Source organism: Rhopalosiphum padi, chromosome 2, assembly GCF_020882245.1.
Source record: "Rhopalosiphum padi isolate XX-2018 chromosome 2, ASM2088224v1, whole genome shotgun sequence".
Lineage (NCBI taxonomy): Eukaryota > Metazoa > Arthropoda > Insecta > Hemiptera > Aphididae > Rhopalosiphum > Rhopalosiphum padi.
This window is the reverse complement of record NC_083598.1, coordinates 3,515,531-3,530,477: the sequence shown is the minus strand read 5'-3', so window position 1 is coordinate 3,530,477 and position 14,947 is coordinate 3,515,531. Positions and strand designations below refer to the sequence as shown.

The window sequence follows — 14,947 nt, the reverse complement described above, 5'->3', positions numbered from 1 at the left end:
AACTAATAATTAAATAAAACAAAATGATTTACACTCACGATATTATATCTGTAATTTAATATAATATATTATTATAATAAGCCATACGCGCCACACTATGCGGACGGTTACAGACATACTGATTCACTGATTTCACAAAATTATAAATAATAATAAATTGAACAAATATTATCGTTATGGTCGTGGTCGTGGCGATTGTTGTCGACGTACGACGATAACGCAAACAATTGGTTTATAAATAACTGTGAAATAAATAATAATCACTGCAGCTCGGCCAATCCTGACATTTTGTTCGTCTCGAACAAGTTTATCTTTTACAAGTTTTCTGTTACAAAACGCATATCCCTGAAACAATTAATTTGTAAACAATGTTAAGTGGTGTACAAGTGTACAATTATAAATCATAATTTTCTTTTTTATATAATGTTATTAATTATTATGTATTTATATCATGAATATTATAAACTATACACCCGTTGATATATACATTTTTGTCTTAATTAAACAATATCTATTATGTTGAATGACAAATAAATACCTAAACCCTACAACAACTACTATAACAATTTATAATAATTGATTAACTCGAAATGGAAGGAGTCTACAACATATTTTGTTGATTTCTTTCTTCTGTTTAAATTTTTAAGTACATTTTTTTTCTTATTTCGCATATTATTTTGGTTCTTTCTGTTAGATCAATAAATATTAATTTAAGTAAATATTATCCACTCCTCAAATTAAATGCTGTACATTGAGTGTCAAAAAAATCATTTGTATGGTATCTCTTAATTTTAACTAATAAAAAAAAAAACTAATAGAAAGATTTCTCCAACGATATTAACACAAATACTTAGGGCAATCCGTTCAAGTAGTCAAAGTCAGGCCCACGATGAAATTCTACAGTTTATACTATTTTAAACGACGATGAGTTCTCCATAACTAGCTGCGAAAAAATTGGAAAACTTGCTAAAATTATTATATTAGATCGTCGTGGTGCTGCGTCAACTGTAACTTAAGGTTTAATAATAAATAATTAAAAAATAAAAATATACATAAATATAACATTCCATAACACGGCGTTTCAGATAGATTATTTAGCTACACCTCTGTATTGGAAATTTCTAAGTATCTCGTAATAATACTATTATAATAACTAATAAGTAATAGTATTATTTATTAGAAAAAAGAAACAAAGTATACCATAACTTGGATATAATAAGCTCACTATTTAACTCATTCGGTTATATATTTTTAAATAAAATTTTTTCGAGATTTGTACTTTTTTGACTCGATATTCTAAAAAAAATTAAACAACTGAATACAAAAAATTAATTAATTAATAAAAATAGAAAACAATCGAATTCAATACATAATATTTTATGTGTTTAAATTTAAAGAAAAAGTAGAATTCGTAAAATAAAAAAAAAAACGATGTACAGTCTTAAACTCCTGAAAGTAGGTACTGTGTATAATAAGTAAATGCTTATAACACACTAAATCTTAAGGTTTATTAAGTTATAATAGTTTGTTATATTTATATCAGTGGTAATATGCTAACAATATATACAATTGAATTGTATTCGTAGAAAAAAATGAAAAAAATGATTTCAAATATAAATAATTAAAATAATTAAATATTTTATTACTTGATGCAAATCCGGGACAAAACTTATCAATAGTTACAAACTTTTTAAACCATTGGCATGCATAGTTCGACAAGAATTATAATCGATGTACGGTAGAGTTGCTTCTAATAAAATGGGACTTGATACTTAATTTTTAGTTATTCAACAACCAACAATCTGTAAAAGTATAAAATAATTATATAATGTATAATTTCTCTCTTTTAATGCTATATAAATGTTGGTAAAAACTAATAAATATATTTAGTTAATTAATATCTGACTGATGACATTTTTATCATTTTAGAAATCGAACAAATACGAAATAAGAGTAATATTTAGTGATTTTACAATTTAAATAATAAGATTTTTTTAGTATTCTTTTATACTATTATATAGAAGAGTCTCTAACATCTTACAGTAGTCACCTATGATATAAATGGACAATAGTGGATAATAATATATAGTACATGGCTGTAATTAAATCATAACTACAAAATTTATTTTGACAAAAAACCAACCTTTCCTTAAGATCCATCCGTTACATTATATCTACCATTTCAATGAAATCTTTAAGCTGCGCCCCGTTTGTAAATTATAAAAAACTTTTAACTTATTAAAATAAATCTATGATGTGTACTTTTTCGATCAAAATGTATTTTTATCCAAAACCATATAATAGTATTTATAAAAATACTAATACGTTATCGAATAACTATTGCGGTATACGATAACTGATGATTATCACTACATCTGGCATAGGTCTGCTAGTACTTTAATCAGTGAAGTCACGATGGCCGAACAATATGTATCACAGCGCGAAAATAGCTTAAAAATAATTTCAAATTTTAAATTTCGTAAAATAAATCGGCCTCTAAGTTCAGGTGAGGTTAAGTGGCGATGTACAATCAAAACTTGCACAGCATTTTTAAAAACGGTAGGTGATGACGATAGAATCACTGAACAAAATTTAAACCATATTATAATATGGCTGTAATGAACCAAGTATAAATAAGAAATGTTATTATTTGTCCTAATATTGTACTTTTTAAAATTATATATATTTTTTGATTTTTAATTTTTAATTTTATGATTTTTTAATTACTATTAATGGCTGTATTGAATTAAGTATAAATTAGAAATTTTAATTTTGTAAAATATAGCTTTTCAGTCTTCATTTTTAAAATTTTACTACGGCGCAGTTTACAATCGTCGCAATTTTTAAGTTATTAAAATATTTATATTAAAATTAACAAACCTAAAAAATAGTTGTACAGTATACCTAAGGTGAAATATTGAAGCTGGTATTTATTGTGCAAATATATAGTATAGCGTAAAACCATAAATATCAAAATGATTTAGGGTATAATAAAATGTAGATAGGTATGATAATATAGATAATAACTAGGGCTGGGATTTTGATGCAAAGGCATCTTTTTTTCTGGTGTTTTGAAACATTGGTCCGTAAGTATAAAATGTGTTTTGGGTGATACTGATTATTTTAAAGAATTTTTTATTTTGCATTTTTTGCATTTTTTGACAAAATTAACTCTTAAATGCATTTTTAGGACATTTTTTATGTTTTTAGTGCATTTTCTTGGTTTTTAGAGCATTTTTCATAATTTCTTCATAAAATGAACGAAAATTGTTGCGATTCACAAAAAACTTTCGGCAAACTGCTGACGGTACGCTAGGGTTTTCCCCGAAAATTATCACCGTTATATTATACCTATTATGAATTATTATTTTTATTACACCATACATACATACATAGGTACAAGTTATCGTCGATAACAATTTTATCATAGCTAGGCTTAGATAACTATTACTGAATTAGTAACCAATTAGTACGTCCGCCGTCGTAGTCTCGATAGCATTCGTTGTGTTTCGTCGTGTCGTGTTTTTTCGTGTGATTCATAAGTTCAATATGCCGAAAGTAAAAACGTCGAAATCAAATCGATTAACGAAATATGTAAATGAATTCGGTAAAGAATTTTTTTCTACAGACGGTGAAATATTATTTTGCAAAATATGTGAAATAAAAGTGGCTTCTGAAAAAAAATTTACCGTTGTACAACACATTTCCCGAGATAAACACGTTCAAGGATTACGTCGCCGAGAACTTAAATCGGACCAACAGGTATCCACAATGCAATTTATAAATGAAAATCAGCTATCTCCGTTTTCTTATGATTTGACTAATGCCTTTCTTTCGGCCAATATACCACTTAATAAACTTGAAAATCCAATATTAAAAGGTTTTTTAGAGAAGTATACCAATAAATCAATTCCTGATAGATCGTCAATTAGAAAAAATTATGTAAGTAAATGTTACAATAATACCATGAATAAAATAATTCAATATGCAGCAGATAAAAAAATTTGGGTTTCTTTGGACGAAACAACCGACGCAGAAGGACGTTTTGTTGCAAACTTCATCGTAGGTACGTTAGAAGTCGGTTGTCCTGGAAAAACATTTCTTTTAAACTGTGAGGTATTGGAAAAAGCGAACCATTCTACTGTTGCTAAAATGTTCAATAATTCTCTATCTTTATTGTGGCCTGGAGGTATTCAATATGACAACGTATTACTATTTGTAAGTGATGCAGCACCTTACATGGTGAAAGCTGGAAAGTCAATCCAGTCATTTTATTCAAAAATGATACATGTGACTTGTATTGCACATGCCCTGCATCGAGTCGCTGAAGAAATAAGAGGGAATTTTTCGAAAGTAGATAAATTAGTTTCAAATGGGAAAAAAATATTTTTGAAAGCACCTTCCCGCGTAGAGAAATTTAGAGAAATAGCAAAAGGTATACCTTTACCGCCGCAACCAGTTATAACTCGTTGGGGAACGTGGTTAAACGCTTCAATTTATTACTGCGAACATTTTGAATCTATCAAAGAAGTTGTCAATGCACTTGACAGTGAAGACGCTATTTCTATTAAAAAAGTGCAAACAGTAATTAAAAGTTCTAGCTTACACAGGAATTTAATTTATATAAAAGCGCATTTCGGTACATTGCCTGAATCGATTACTAAATTAGAAACTCGTGGACAGACTTTATCAGAATCTTTAAGAGTATTAGAAGATATAAGAGTTTTAATAAATGAAGCACCAAATGAAATTGGTACTGCAATAAATAAAAAAATGGAAAATGTTTTGAATAAAAATAAAGGGTTGAAAATACTACAAAATATTTCAAAAATTATAAATGGTGAAAAACCAGATGAAAACAACATACCGGAAGATATAACGACGGACGATATTTCACACTTTAAATATGCTCCAGTATCATCAGTCGAAGTCGAAAGAAGTTTTTCTACTTACAAAAGTATATTGTCCGACCAACGACGATCATTTTTATTTGAAAATATAAGACAGCATATCATTATTCAGTGCAATAGCGATTTTGTTCAGGTTAGTATTAATAACAACTAGCAAAAACAAATTAAAATGTTAAAATTTTTTTTTAAATTATTATTTTAGAATGAATGATTAAGAAAACAGAAGCATAAAAAAACTAAAGAAGCAACAACGTACAATAAACAAAAAAAAAATACATTACTGTAGTATAATTTAAATTTTTTTCTAATTTTTAACCTATAATAAATATAATTTAAATGCATTTTTTTAGTGCATTTTTTGAGTTTTTTAAGTCATTTTTGCATTTTTTTAAGGGCATTTTTTGAGATTTTTTAGGGCATTAAAATCCCAGCCCTAATAATAACAATTATTTCAGGTAAAAAATAAAAAAGGTTCGTAAACAAATAACAACCAAATGTATACCATATTATTAGATCAACTTATATATAAATAAATCAAAATTTAATTAAATAGTTCCTTAAAAAATTAAAAATAGATTTATGGTACCTTTGAATAAATAATATTTAAAAATAAATCAAAAATGTCATTGCATATATAGTAAAATGCATAAAAATTAATATACGTATAACATATTTACACATATTTCGTGTGTAAAAGTTTAAAACACAAATAATGTTTTTGATTTATAACAAGATAATAAATTTCGTCACCCGACATGATACAGCTTTACAACATTCGAAATTCGAATAAAACGATATTATGTTGATTAGGCCCTAAAGTAGATTGCAACTTTATAACACCACCAACAAAAAACTCGTTATTATGCAATACTTCGTGCAACATTATGTAAGTATGATGAGGAAATCTGGTACTTATATAATTGATTGTCACTTAATGAATGCTTAGGTGTTGATGAGACTTGTAGTGCAAAAGTGCAGCTTAAAATATATTATAATTATTTAAATTATATTACCTGATTACTAAGTCAAATACCTTTATCAAATCAAATGGTCATTATTTTCACTTGAAAATCAGAACTGCAGAATGTCGTTGATGTAATAAACCTTTGACCAAGATATTCGTTCTACTATGATTTTAAAAATATAGTAATTACAGTATATACATCAAATATCTTCGTCAGTATATTATATAACCTTAAAAATTGGGAATATCTGACCTGAGAATAAACGAATAAACTTTTACTCGGCAAAGAAGGTGCATTTACCATTTATACAAATATTTGAATAGACAAACAGTAAAAATATTTTTCGAATACATTTTGGATGTATAATCTCATTTTATTTAATTAGGAATTTGTTAAAATTCTGGTATACGGAATTTCGAATATAAGTACTTAAAGACCATATTTAAAATTGGTGAGATTTTTTGTGATTCTAAACTCTAAAGAAGTATTCCGTGGTGTTCCAAATTTTGGTTTTCGAATTGAAACACTCTTTTTTCTGATACTTTAATATATAATTCTTTATACGACATATATGATACAGCTTTACAACATTCGAATTCAAATACGATGAGGAACAAGCACACCGGATAAAATAAAAATTATGCACCAAATACAAATGAAATAGAGTAATAGTTTAATATTCATGCAATAATACATATAATGATTTAAGTTCACCTATCGATTATGCAGTAATATTTTATAATAATTTATCGACTTCACTAAATTAATAATATAACATTTAATAACAATAATAATTTACATTAATTAATTAACGGTTCATAAAAAGTCATTGAAGCGGCTAACATCGAATTCAAAAATACTGTGTGACATAAAACCGTGATATTCAAGTCATCGGTTGTGATGGTAAGATTTATAAATATATTTATATATAATTGCAATTTGTTTTTTTACCTAGCCTGATTGAGGTACGTAGTACGTACGGAACCAAGTTGCAACAATCGTCAACCATTTTAGACGGCAATGTGCATTTACACAATTCCGGGTCGACAGCATTTGCGCATATGTAACACGTATCGTAACACGTGCACCACTCATTCTTCGCACACGATGACTCGCAATCGGCTAGAGTAGAACTGGCGGTCACCTTCAAGACAAGTTTCTTCACAGATAAGACAATCAAACGTTTCATTGGTTGGACCGAGAACGCATCTATGTTTCTCCGTTGAGTAGCAATCCGAGTACGTGATTGTCACTTAATGAATTCTTAGGTTTGAGCGGACTTGTAGTGCAAACATGCAGCTTAAAATATATTATAATTCTTTAGATTATATTTCCTGATTACTAAATCAAATACCTTTATCAAATCAAATAGTCATGATTTACACTTGAACATATATATTTATTATGTAACCTTTAAATTTGAACATATCTGACCTGGGAATAAATGAATAGACTTTTACTCACAAAGAAGGTATGTTGACCATTTATATAAATATTTGAATAGAAAAGACAATAAAAATATTTTTCGAATACCTACATTTTGGATGTATAATCTCGTTTTATTTAACTAGAAGTGTCTTAAAATTCTGATAAACCGAATTTCGAGTATAAGTACTTAAAGACCATATTTAAAATTGCTGAGATTTTTTGTACTACTACAAAATAAGTATTCCGCGGTATTCCAAGTTTCGGTTTTCGAAAGAAAACACACTTTTTTCTGGTACTTTAATATCTAACTCTTTATACGACATGATACAGCTTTAAAACATTCGAAATTCGAATACGACGAGGAACAGCACACCGGATAAAATAAAAATAAAGCACCAAATACAAATGAAAAATAATAATAGTTTAATAATCATTCAATAATATATATTATAATAATGGTTTAAACTTTAAGTGTACCTATCGAGTACACATTATTATTTTACAATAATTTATCGACTTAACTAAATTAATAATTTAACAATAATAATTTAAATAAATTATACAATAGAATTGAATAATAATAATAATATAATTTAGGTATTTTTGTTTTTTTATCTACAAACGAATTAACGTTGATTTGTTGACAATAAGTCATTGAAGGTGCTAATATCGAATGCAAAAATATTGTGCGACACAAAACCGTGATATTATAGTCATCGTTGTAAAGGTCGTATGTGTAAATAATAAATTTATATATAATTGCACCTATTTTTTTACCTAGCCATTTTGAGGTACGTACGGAACTTCGTTGCAATCATCGTCAACCATCGTAGACGGCATTTCGCAACTCACAAATTCCGGGTCGACAGCTTGTGCGCACACGTAACACACATCGCTGCACAAGCACTGTGTCTTGTCATCACACCATGCTATGCAATCAGCTTTAGAGTAGAACTGAAAGTCACCTTCAGGAGAATTTTTGTTACAGGTAAGACAAAAATAAGTATCGTTGCTTAAACCGAGAACACATGTTTGTTTTTCCTCTTTATGGCATGTCGATTTTATGCATTCTTCACACGTGTTGAAGGTTTCCTTCGATTGGGTGGGATCAATGTAAAAGACATTCAACAGTACTGTAACAGCAAATACAGAGACGACGGCGTGCGAAATAACAAACATATTATTTTGCGGTTATGTATATTGTATAATAAATATCACTGTAGGTATTTTATATAAAAAGCATGCAAACAAGTTTCAACTGAATTTATAACATATGACTTAAATAAATCAAAATGTAATTAAACAGTTCTGTAAATACCTTAACAAATTAAAAATAGATTTATAGTACCTATGAATAAATAATATTTTAAAATAAATTAAAAATGTCATTGCGTATAGTTAAATTTATAATAATTAATATACATATAACTTATTTACACATATTTCGTATGTAAATGTTTAAAAACAAATAATTTTTTTGATTTATAACAACATAATTAATATCTTTACCCGACATGATACAGCTTTACAAAATTCGGAATTTTAATATAACGATCAACAGCTCACCAAATCAAATAAAAATAATGCACCAAATATAAATAAGATAGAGTAATACGTAGTTTAATATTCATACTTCAAATTTCATATTATTTAAATGTATACATTTATGTATGGTACTGGATGGTTTGCGTAGAAATACTAAAAATACAACTTGTTTGTACACAAAACTGCTACCATTCGATAGCGTACGTTAAGCCTTAAACCATGTACATATGGTTTGCGCACAGACAACTTTTAGTTACCTTGTATGACCTTGCATGATTATATTTGTTTATTAATAATTATTAATATTCATTATAATATATAAAATTATATTACATTTAAATTAATCATAAGAATTACGTGTCTAATATTTTTTTATTATTTTTATTTAAATTAAAAGATATTAAATATTTAAATGTCATATTTATCTCATCTTTTATCGTAATTTTGAATTTTCCACCTATACTTATTATAAGAACTCACGCGTATGTAGTTGAGTTACCTAATTAATATCTGCAGTAATAATATCAATTATCATCATGGAAATTTCAAATAAAATTGAGGATACCTTTGTGGAATTAATTAGTATTTGTCCCGATCAAGAAAATGGAACAATTTTTTCTGATTACGTTTTGCAAACATTTGTTTCACCCGACGGTATATTTCCACCAATTGTGAGGGCTGGTGAAACATCACTAAATTCTAGGTAAGATAAACAGCTGTCTGATTAAAGATTTTTTTTTTATTTAATTTATATTTTCACTTTTAATTTAAGAACTTAAAATGGTCCGGAAAGGTTTCGCCGTACTTTTAACAGACAGTTTTATACGGCCACCCTCCAGTTCCAGTAGTAATTTCTATTTTAATTCAAACAAGCTGAAATATCCACAAAATTGTATACGATCACTCAAAAAGGTTCTGCTAATAAAATGGCAAAAAAAAATAAACTACGACTCTGTGATAAAACTATCGGTTTGTACAACAATTATTAGAATAACAAAACACCTGACGAATTAATCAATCATTTAAGTGAACTTAACCAATTTTATAAACCTAAAAATGTATATTGACTGTATACTCAATACTCATATACTTATATTTTTTTGTATATTTTATATTGAATTTTTATATTTTAATTTGTATACGAATTTGGACTAAATTATTAATAACTCTTAACCCAAGCCAAATTACATAACTTTGTAAATTATTTCAATGTATTGTTTTTTTAGATTTATTAATTATAACTAATCATTATTCAATATTCTATATCTCATATATCAATATTCAATATTCTACATCGTGGGTGGTTTTAATCTACAATCCACTCTGGCCCACCAGAGAACGCACCTGTACGGTGACCAAAATGCGTCCAATCAAGCACATCACACACCAATTTCACATACCGATTACGGATGCATCGATCGCTGCCATCAGTCTACACGCACGAAACAGCTGTTACATAACTATTATGGATTAAAATAAATAAAACATAAATATCGAATGTTCCCCCTATTATATATGGGGAAACAAATTCACCCATTATTTTCTATATTATGTGGATTAGGCCCTAAAGTAGCTTGCAACTTGATAACCACGAACAAAAAAACTCGTTATTATGGAATACTTCGAGCAAAATTATTTAAGTATGATGCGGAAATCCGGTACTTATGTAATTTATTGTCACATAATGAAAGTCAAATAGGTATATCAAATTAAAATGTCATGATTTTCACTTGAAAATCAAGACTGTAGAATATCGTTGAAGTAATAAACACTCACCGGAGATATTCGTTCTATTATGATTTTAAAAATACAGTAATTACAATATAATATGTTTGAACAGCAGTTCCGAAGTCGAACAATCACGGTTTCCTGCTACGCCGATGTTTAGGGGAACGAGATTGGATAGTTGAGGAGTGGGCATGAAGATAGTCAATTGATGATAATATATTTTACGTGACCCTGGGGGTAGTACGTCGGATCTGTGCGTGGCGGTGTGGGTGGAACAGTTGTTAATGTTGAGATATGGACTGTCTCCCGGCGTGACAGACAACAGTGATGAAGTGGATGTTCACGGATTCACGGCAAGTTCACGTATTACGACGATACCCCAATGGGCCCAATGGGTGATTACGAGTGATGCCCGCGAAGATAGGTGACTCGACGGCGGACCTGATTAGCACCGCAATCAGCAACCAGTTCGTAGACGACGCGGCGGAGTATATATGTATTTATATTTATATGTATATAATATGTGCACGATGGCGCGTAGTTCGATGGCGACGCGTACTATTACACAGCGGCAGATAGAAAAAATAATAAATACGACGGTAGATTATGCCGGACGTATTGACGTCGTGACGGTGGATAAGATAAATTATAAACAACAAGCGAATGACTTTTATCGGCATTGACGCAAATCCTCATTAAATCCTAGAGGTGCTTAAGCCCCAACAAAAATTACTCATCACAAACCCGAGAGTGGCTTGAGGTCCAACCTCACACTCTCTATTACTCTCAATAAGTGTTGTATGTGTTAACATTTAAAATAATAACTTAATTTAAAAAAAATAAATAAAAATTTAATAAATACAAATTTTAATATCAGTCACTTATGTCTTATACGTAAGTTCTAACAAAAAAAAAAAACAGTAACTTAAAGATAAATTAACATGTATATCGTTTATGTACAATATAATATTATGAATTTTAAATTAATCGATGATTGCAGAAACGATATGGGTCAATTTTTTAAAACTTTCGGATAATTCATAAAAAGTGTATAATTTAAATAATTCTGAAAAAAATTCTTATTTAAAAATGAATACTTGTAGAAATATATAATAAAAACGTTATGACTAAAGCCGTTTTTCCACTCAACACATAAAGCACGTGTTTTGCTAATATCTAAATTTCACAAAAAAATGTGACTTGTGTCGTTTTTGTAATCATCGATTCAAATATATTTTAACAATAATCAACTATAATCATTTTCTTAATAAACCAACATATTTCTACCACAGAATTATTCCGTGCTTCCGTAATCGTATTAGTTACTAGTTAATATGGGACAATTTGGCACAATTCCTTATCACTCTAACAAATATTGTCTTCATACTACGGTAGATTTATACCAATACATAATTAATTATAGAAGGTATAACGGAATACAATGGAAAATAATTGGGGGTTCTTAGCACCCTTAGCGCCCCTGGGATTTGCGCCAATGCAGTTTTATGGTATAATATAGTATAATAATATTATTATGATACAGACATTTCGACGGCGGCTACAGTTACACACACACACACACACGAGCGCGCGCGCGTGACACCTGTACGGACGACAGTATACACACGACGCACGGTGTTAGACTAAAGAAAAAGATAATTATATTTGCATAAACGGAACGGAAGATGCTGATAACAAATTGCGTAAAGGCACCGACGACTGTTCGTATCGCGATAGCCGCTAGGGCGGCAGTGCGGCCTTGATAATGACCGGACACTCGTAATTATTTTGATACGGCGGCAACAATATAATATATACATCGAATATCTTCGTCAGTATATTATATAAACTTAAAAATTGGGCATATCTGACCTGAGAATTAAGATTATTCGATTATAATGTGTTTCACTGTTAATTGGACGCCACAGACTTCGCATGTAGGGGGTTCTTCCTTTGCCATTAGGTACCCATGTATAAGTCGTGTATGTCCGATTCTTAATTGATTTAGTATCGTTTCTTCTTTTCTTTTGAAGGAAGTACTTATCCACCTTATGGTACTCCTTTTTATTGTATTAAGTTTGGTGGTTTGTTGCAGGGATTGAAACTGACCGAAAATAACTGGTTTTGGAACTAGAACCCTTTGAATTTTGGGGACCGGAACCTCGCCGAAACTTTAATTTAAATTAATTTAAAAATCGGAAGCTTGCCGGAACCGTTACTTTTTTGTAAAGGCTTTTTACGATTAATTTCGATTTTTAATAGATTAAATAGTATACTATAGATATAGTATGTGGACATGTGGTGATAATAAATAATCAGTTTGTGATATTTTAAAATTTGAAATACCGAATAATATTGATACAATAAGTGGTAATTAGTAAATAATACATAACAATTAAAGTATAAACTGATGACAAAAATAATTAAAATAGAGTTGACAACCTTCAAACAAACAAATCCCACTCAGTTAAAAAATTGCGCACTTTATAAGACACCCTACTATATATTAGATTTAAGAACTGTAATATAAGTTACTGAAAATGAATCATGTATTACATTTTTAAACCTTAAGTATAAAACCGAAAAAATGTACGAGTTTCCAACTACGTGTAACAATTATTTGTGAAATAGTTGATTTCAAGAAAAATATAATACATAATGAAAAGATTTCATAGATATACTATTAAACATATCAACACGGCATCACAAGATGATATTTTCTTCGTAGTTCTTCCACGATATAATTCCGATATAATTTTAATCACGTATAAATTATTCACCTATCAAATTAACAAAAAAAAAAAAAAAAAAATACAACAATATTTAAAATTTTGATGATTGCGTAATATTTAGTTAAACTTAAAACTAGAAAATAATTACCTAGTATTTATTTATTTTTTTTTTTTTATAGAATTTTATATTGTTACTAACATTAATTTAATATTAACTGCAAACGATATTATATGAAAAACTGTACCAAGAAGATACTAAATAAGTCATTATTATATTAAAATATTTAAATGTAAAAAAATTACACTATACCTACAATCCAAATTTCCAAGCCGATTTTTTAATTTAATATGTGTTTAATATATTTATATCGAAGAAAACAAATAAACACATACATAACTGTATTCTATGCTAATCCGAAAAATGTCATTTTTCATATTTTATTTTATACACAATGTCTTCGGAAAAAACGTGTGGTAGTAATATCGTAGACTCCAATACTCCATAATATACAATAGTGTATACCTATTTGCGTCCAAAACCGTCGAAAAAGACCACATTGTCACCGAAATGACTGATACAATTGTGGGTAGTTGATTGGTGTGGTGAAAAATATTCGCAGTGCAGTTAATGGCTGGGACACATGTTCGGTATACATTTGGTCATTATCAATGTCTATTTCGTTATTTGATTTTTCGTCTACGACGTTGAGTGCGTCAATACAATTTATTGGGAGTGATATATGTGAATTTGTTGTGGTCGTTATTATTCCCTTTTTATTTACATGGGGTACTTCAGGTACTTGTGGATGAAGGACGTTTTCCATTTTTAATTACCCATTTTTTTGTCAGCTAAGGTGTTCTGTGTGTTTTTCTCTGTGAGCATTTTAATGATGAGGTTTCAAGTTTTCTTATTTGAGTAGCTCTGTATAGTGTTGAGTATGGAGGACTGGCTATCGATAAGCGGATTATTCTTGAGAAGCTTTTTATTATTATACTAGATTATCTTAATGCGTCAGCTGTAACTTAAATTTTAGGAATAGGCTAAAAAAAATATATATAAATGTTTATCGTGAGGGGAATATTTTATTTTCTTGCCGTCATTTATGGAGATAGATCTATAAATTTGTTATTTTTGAATAAAAACAAAGTTATTATTTAAAACATTTTTTAGAAGTGTACTTCTAAAAGTGGTAAAAATGTTACAAACGGTTTTTTAATAGTTTTTTTTTAACACATAATAACTCGTATATTATTTTGGTTGGATAAGATATTGTTTTCTGACTCTGGCTGCTGTGAATTACAATAACAAAGATAAAACAAATTTTATAATTTCACATTATATAGTACCTATAATAAGTACCAATGCATAATAAAGTTACGTTACCCGACTGATTATTCATTAAAATGCCTAGAAATCTAAGATAATATTATTTTTATTTAATAATATGTTTGATGTTTGAATAATAACAGCCTGTAATACGGCGTTCTAAATAGATTATTTAACTACAACTCTGTATAGAAAAAATTTCTAAATATCTCGATTTAAATTATAATATTATACTATTATTATTTATTATAAAAATTAAAATTAGTACCTATCCCGTAATATATGGATGTAATAAATTCACTATTTAACATA

The 14,947-nt window shown here is 28.5% G+C and overlaps 1 protein-coding gene across 1 annotated transcript; it reads left to right on the top strand.

The window, feature by feature from the left end:
• Positions 1–3,034: 3,034 nt before the first annotated feature.
• On the top strand, positions 3,035–5,281 carry LOC132919170 (uncharacterized). Its single transcript, XM_060980548.1, has 2 exons — positions 3,035–5,043; positions 5,113–5,281. Exons 1-2 carry the CDS (start codon positions 3,550–3,552, stop codon positions 5,119–5,121), a joined length of 1,503 nt encoding a protein of 500 aa, XP_060836531.1. The 5' UTR covers positions 3,035–3,549; the 3' UTR covers positions 5,122–5,281.
• Positions 5,282–14,947: the final 9,666 nt, after the last annotated feature.

Excerpts from the sequence above, each read along its gene's own strand:
- LOC132919170 (XM_060980548.1), top strand. The coding sequence starts at position 3,550 with ATGCCGAAAGTAAAAACGTCGAAATCAAATCGATTAACGAAATATGTA.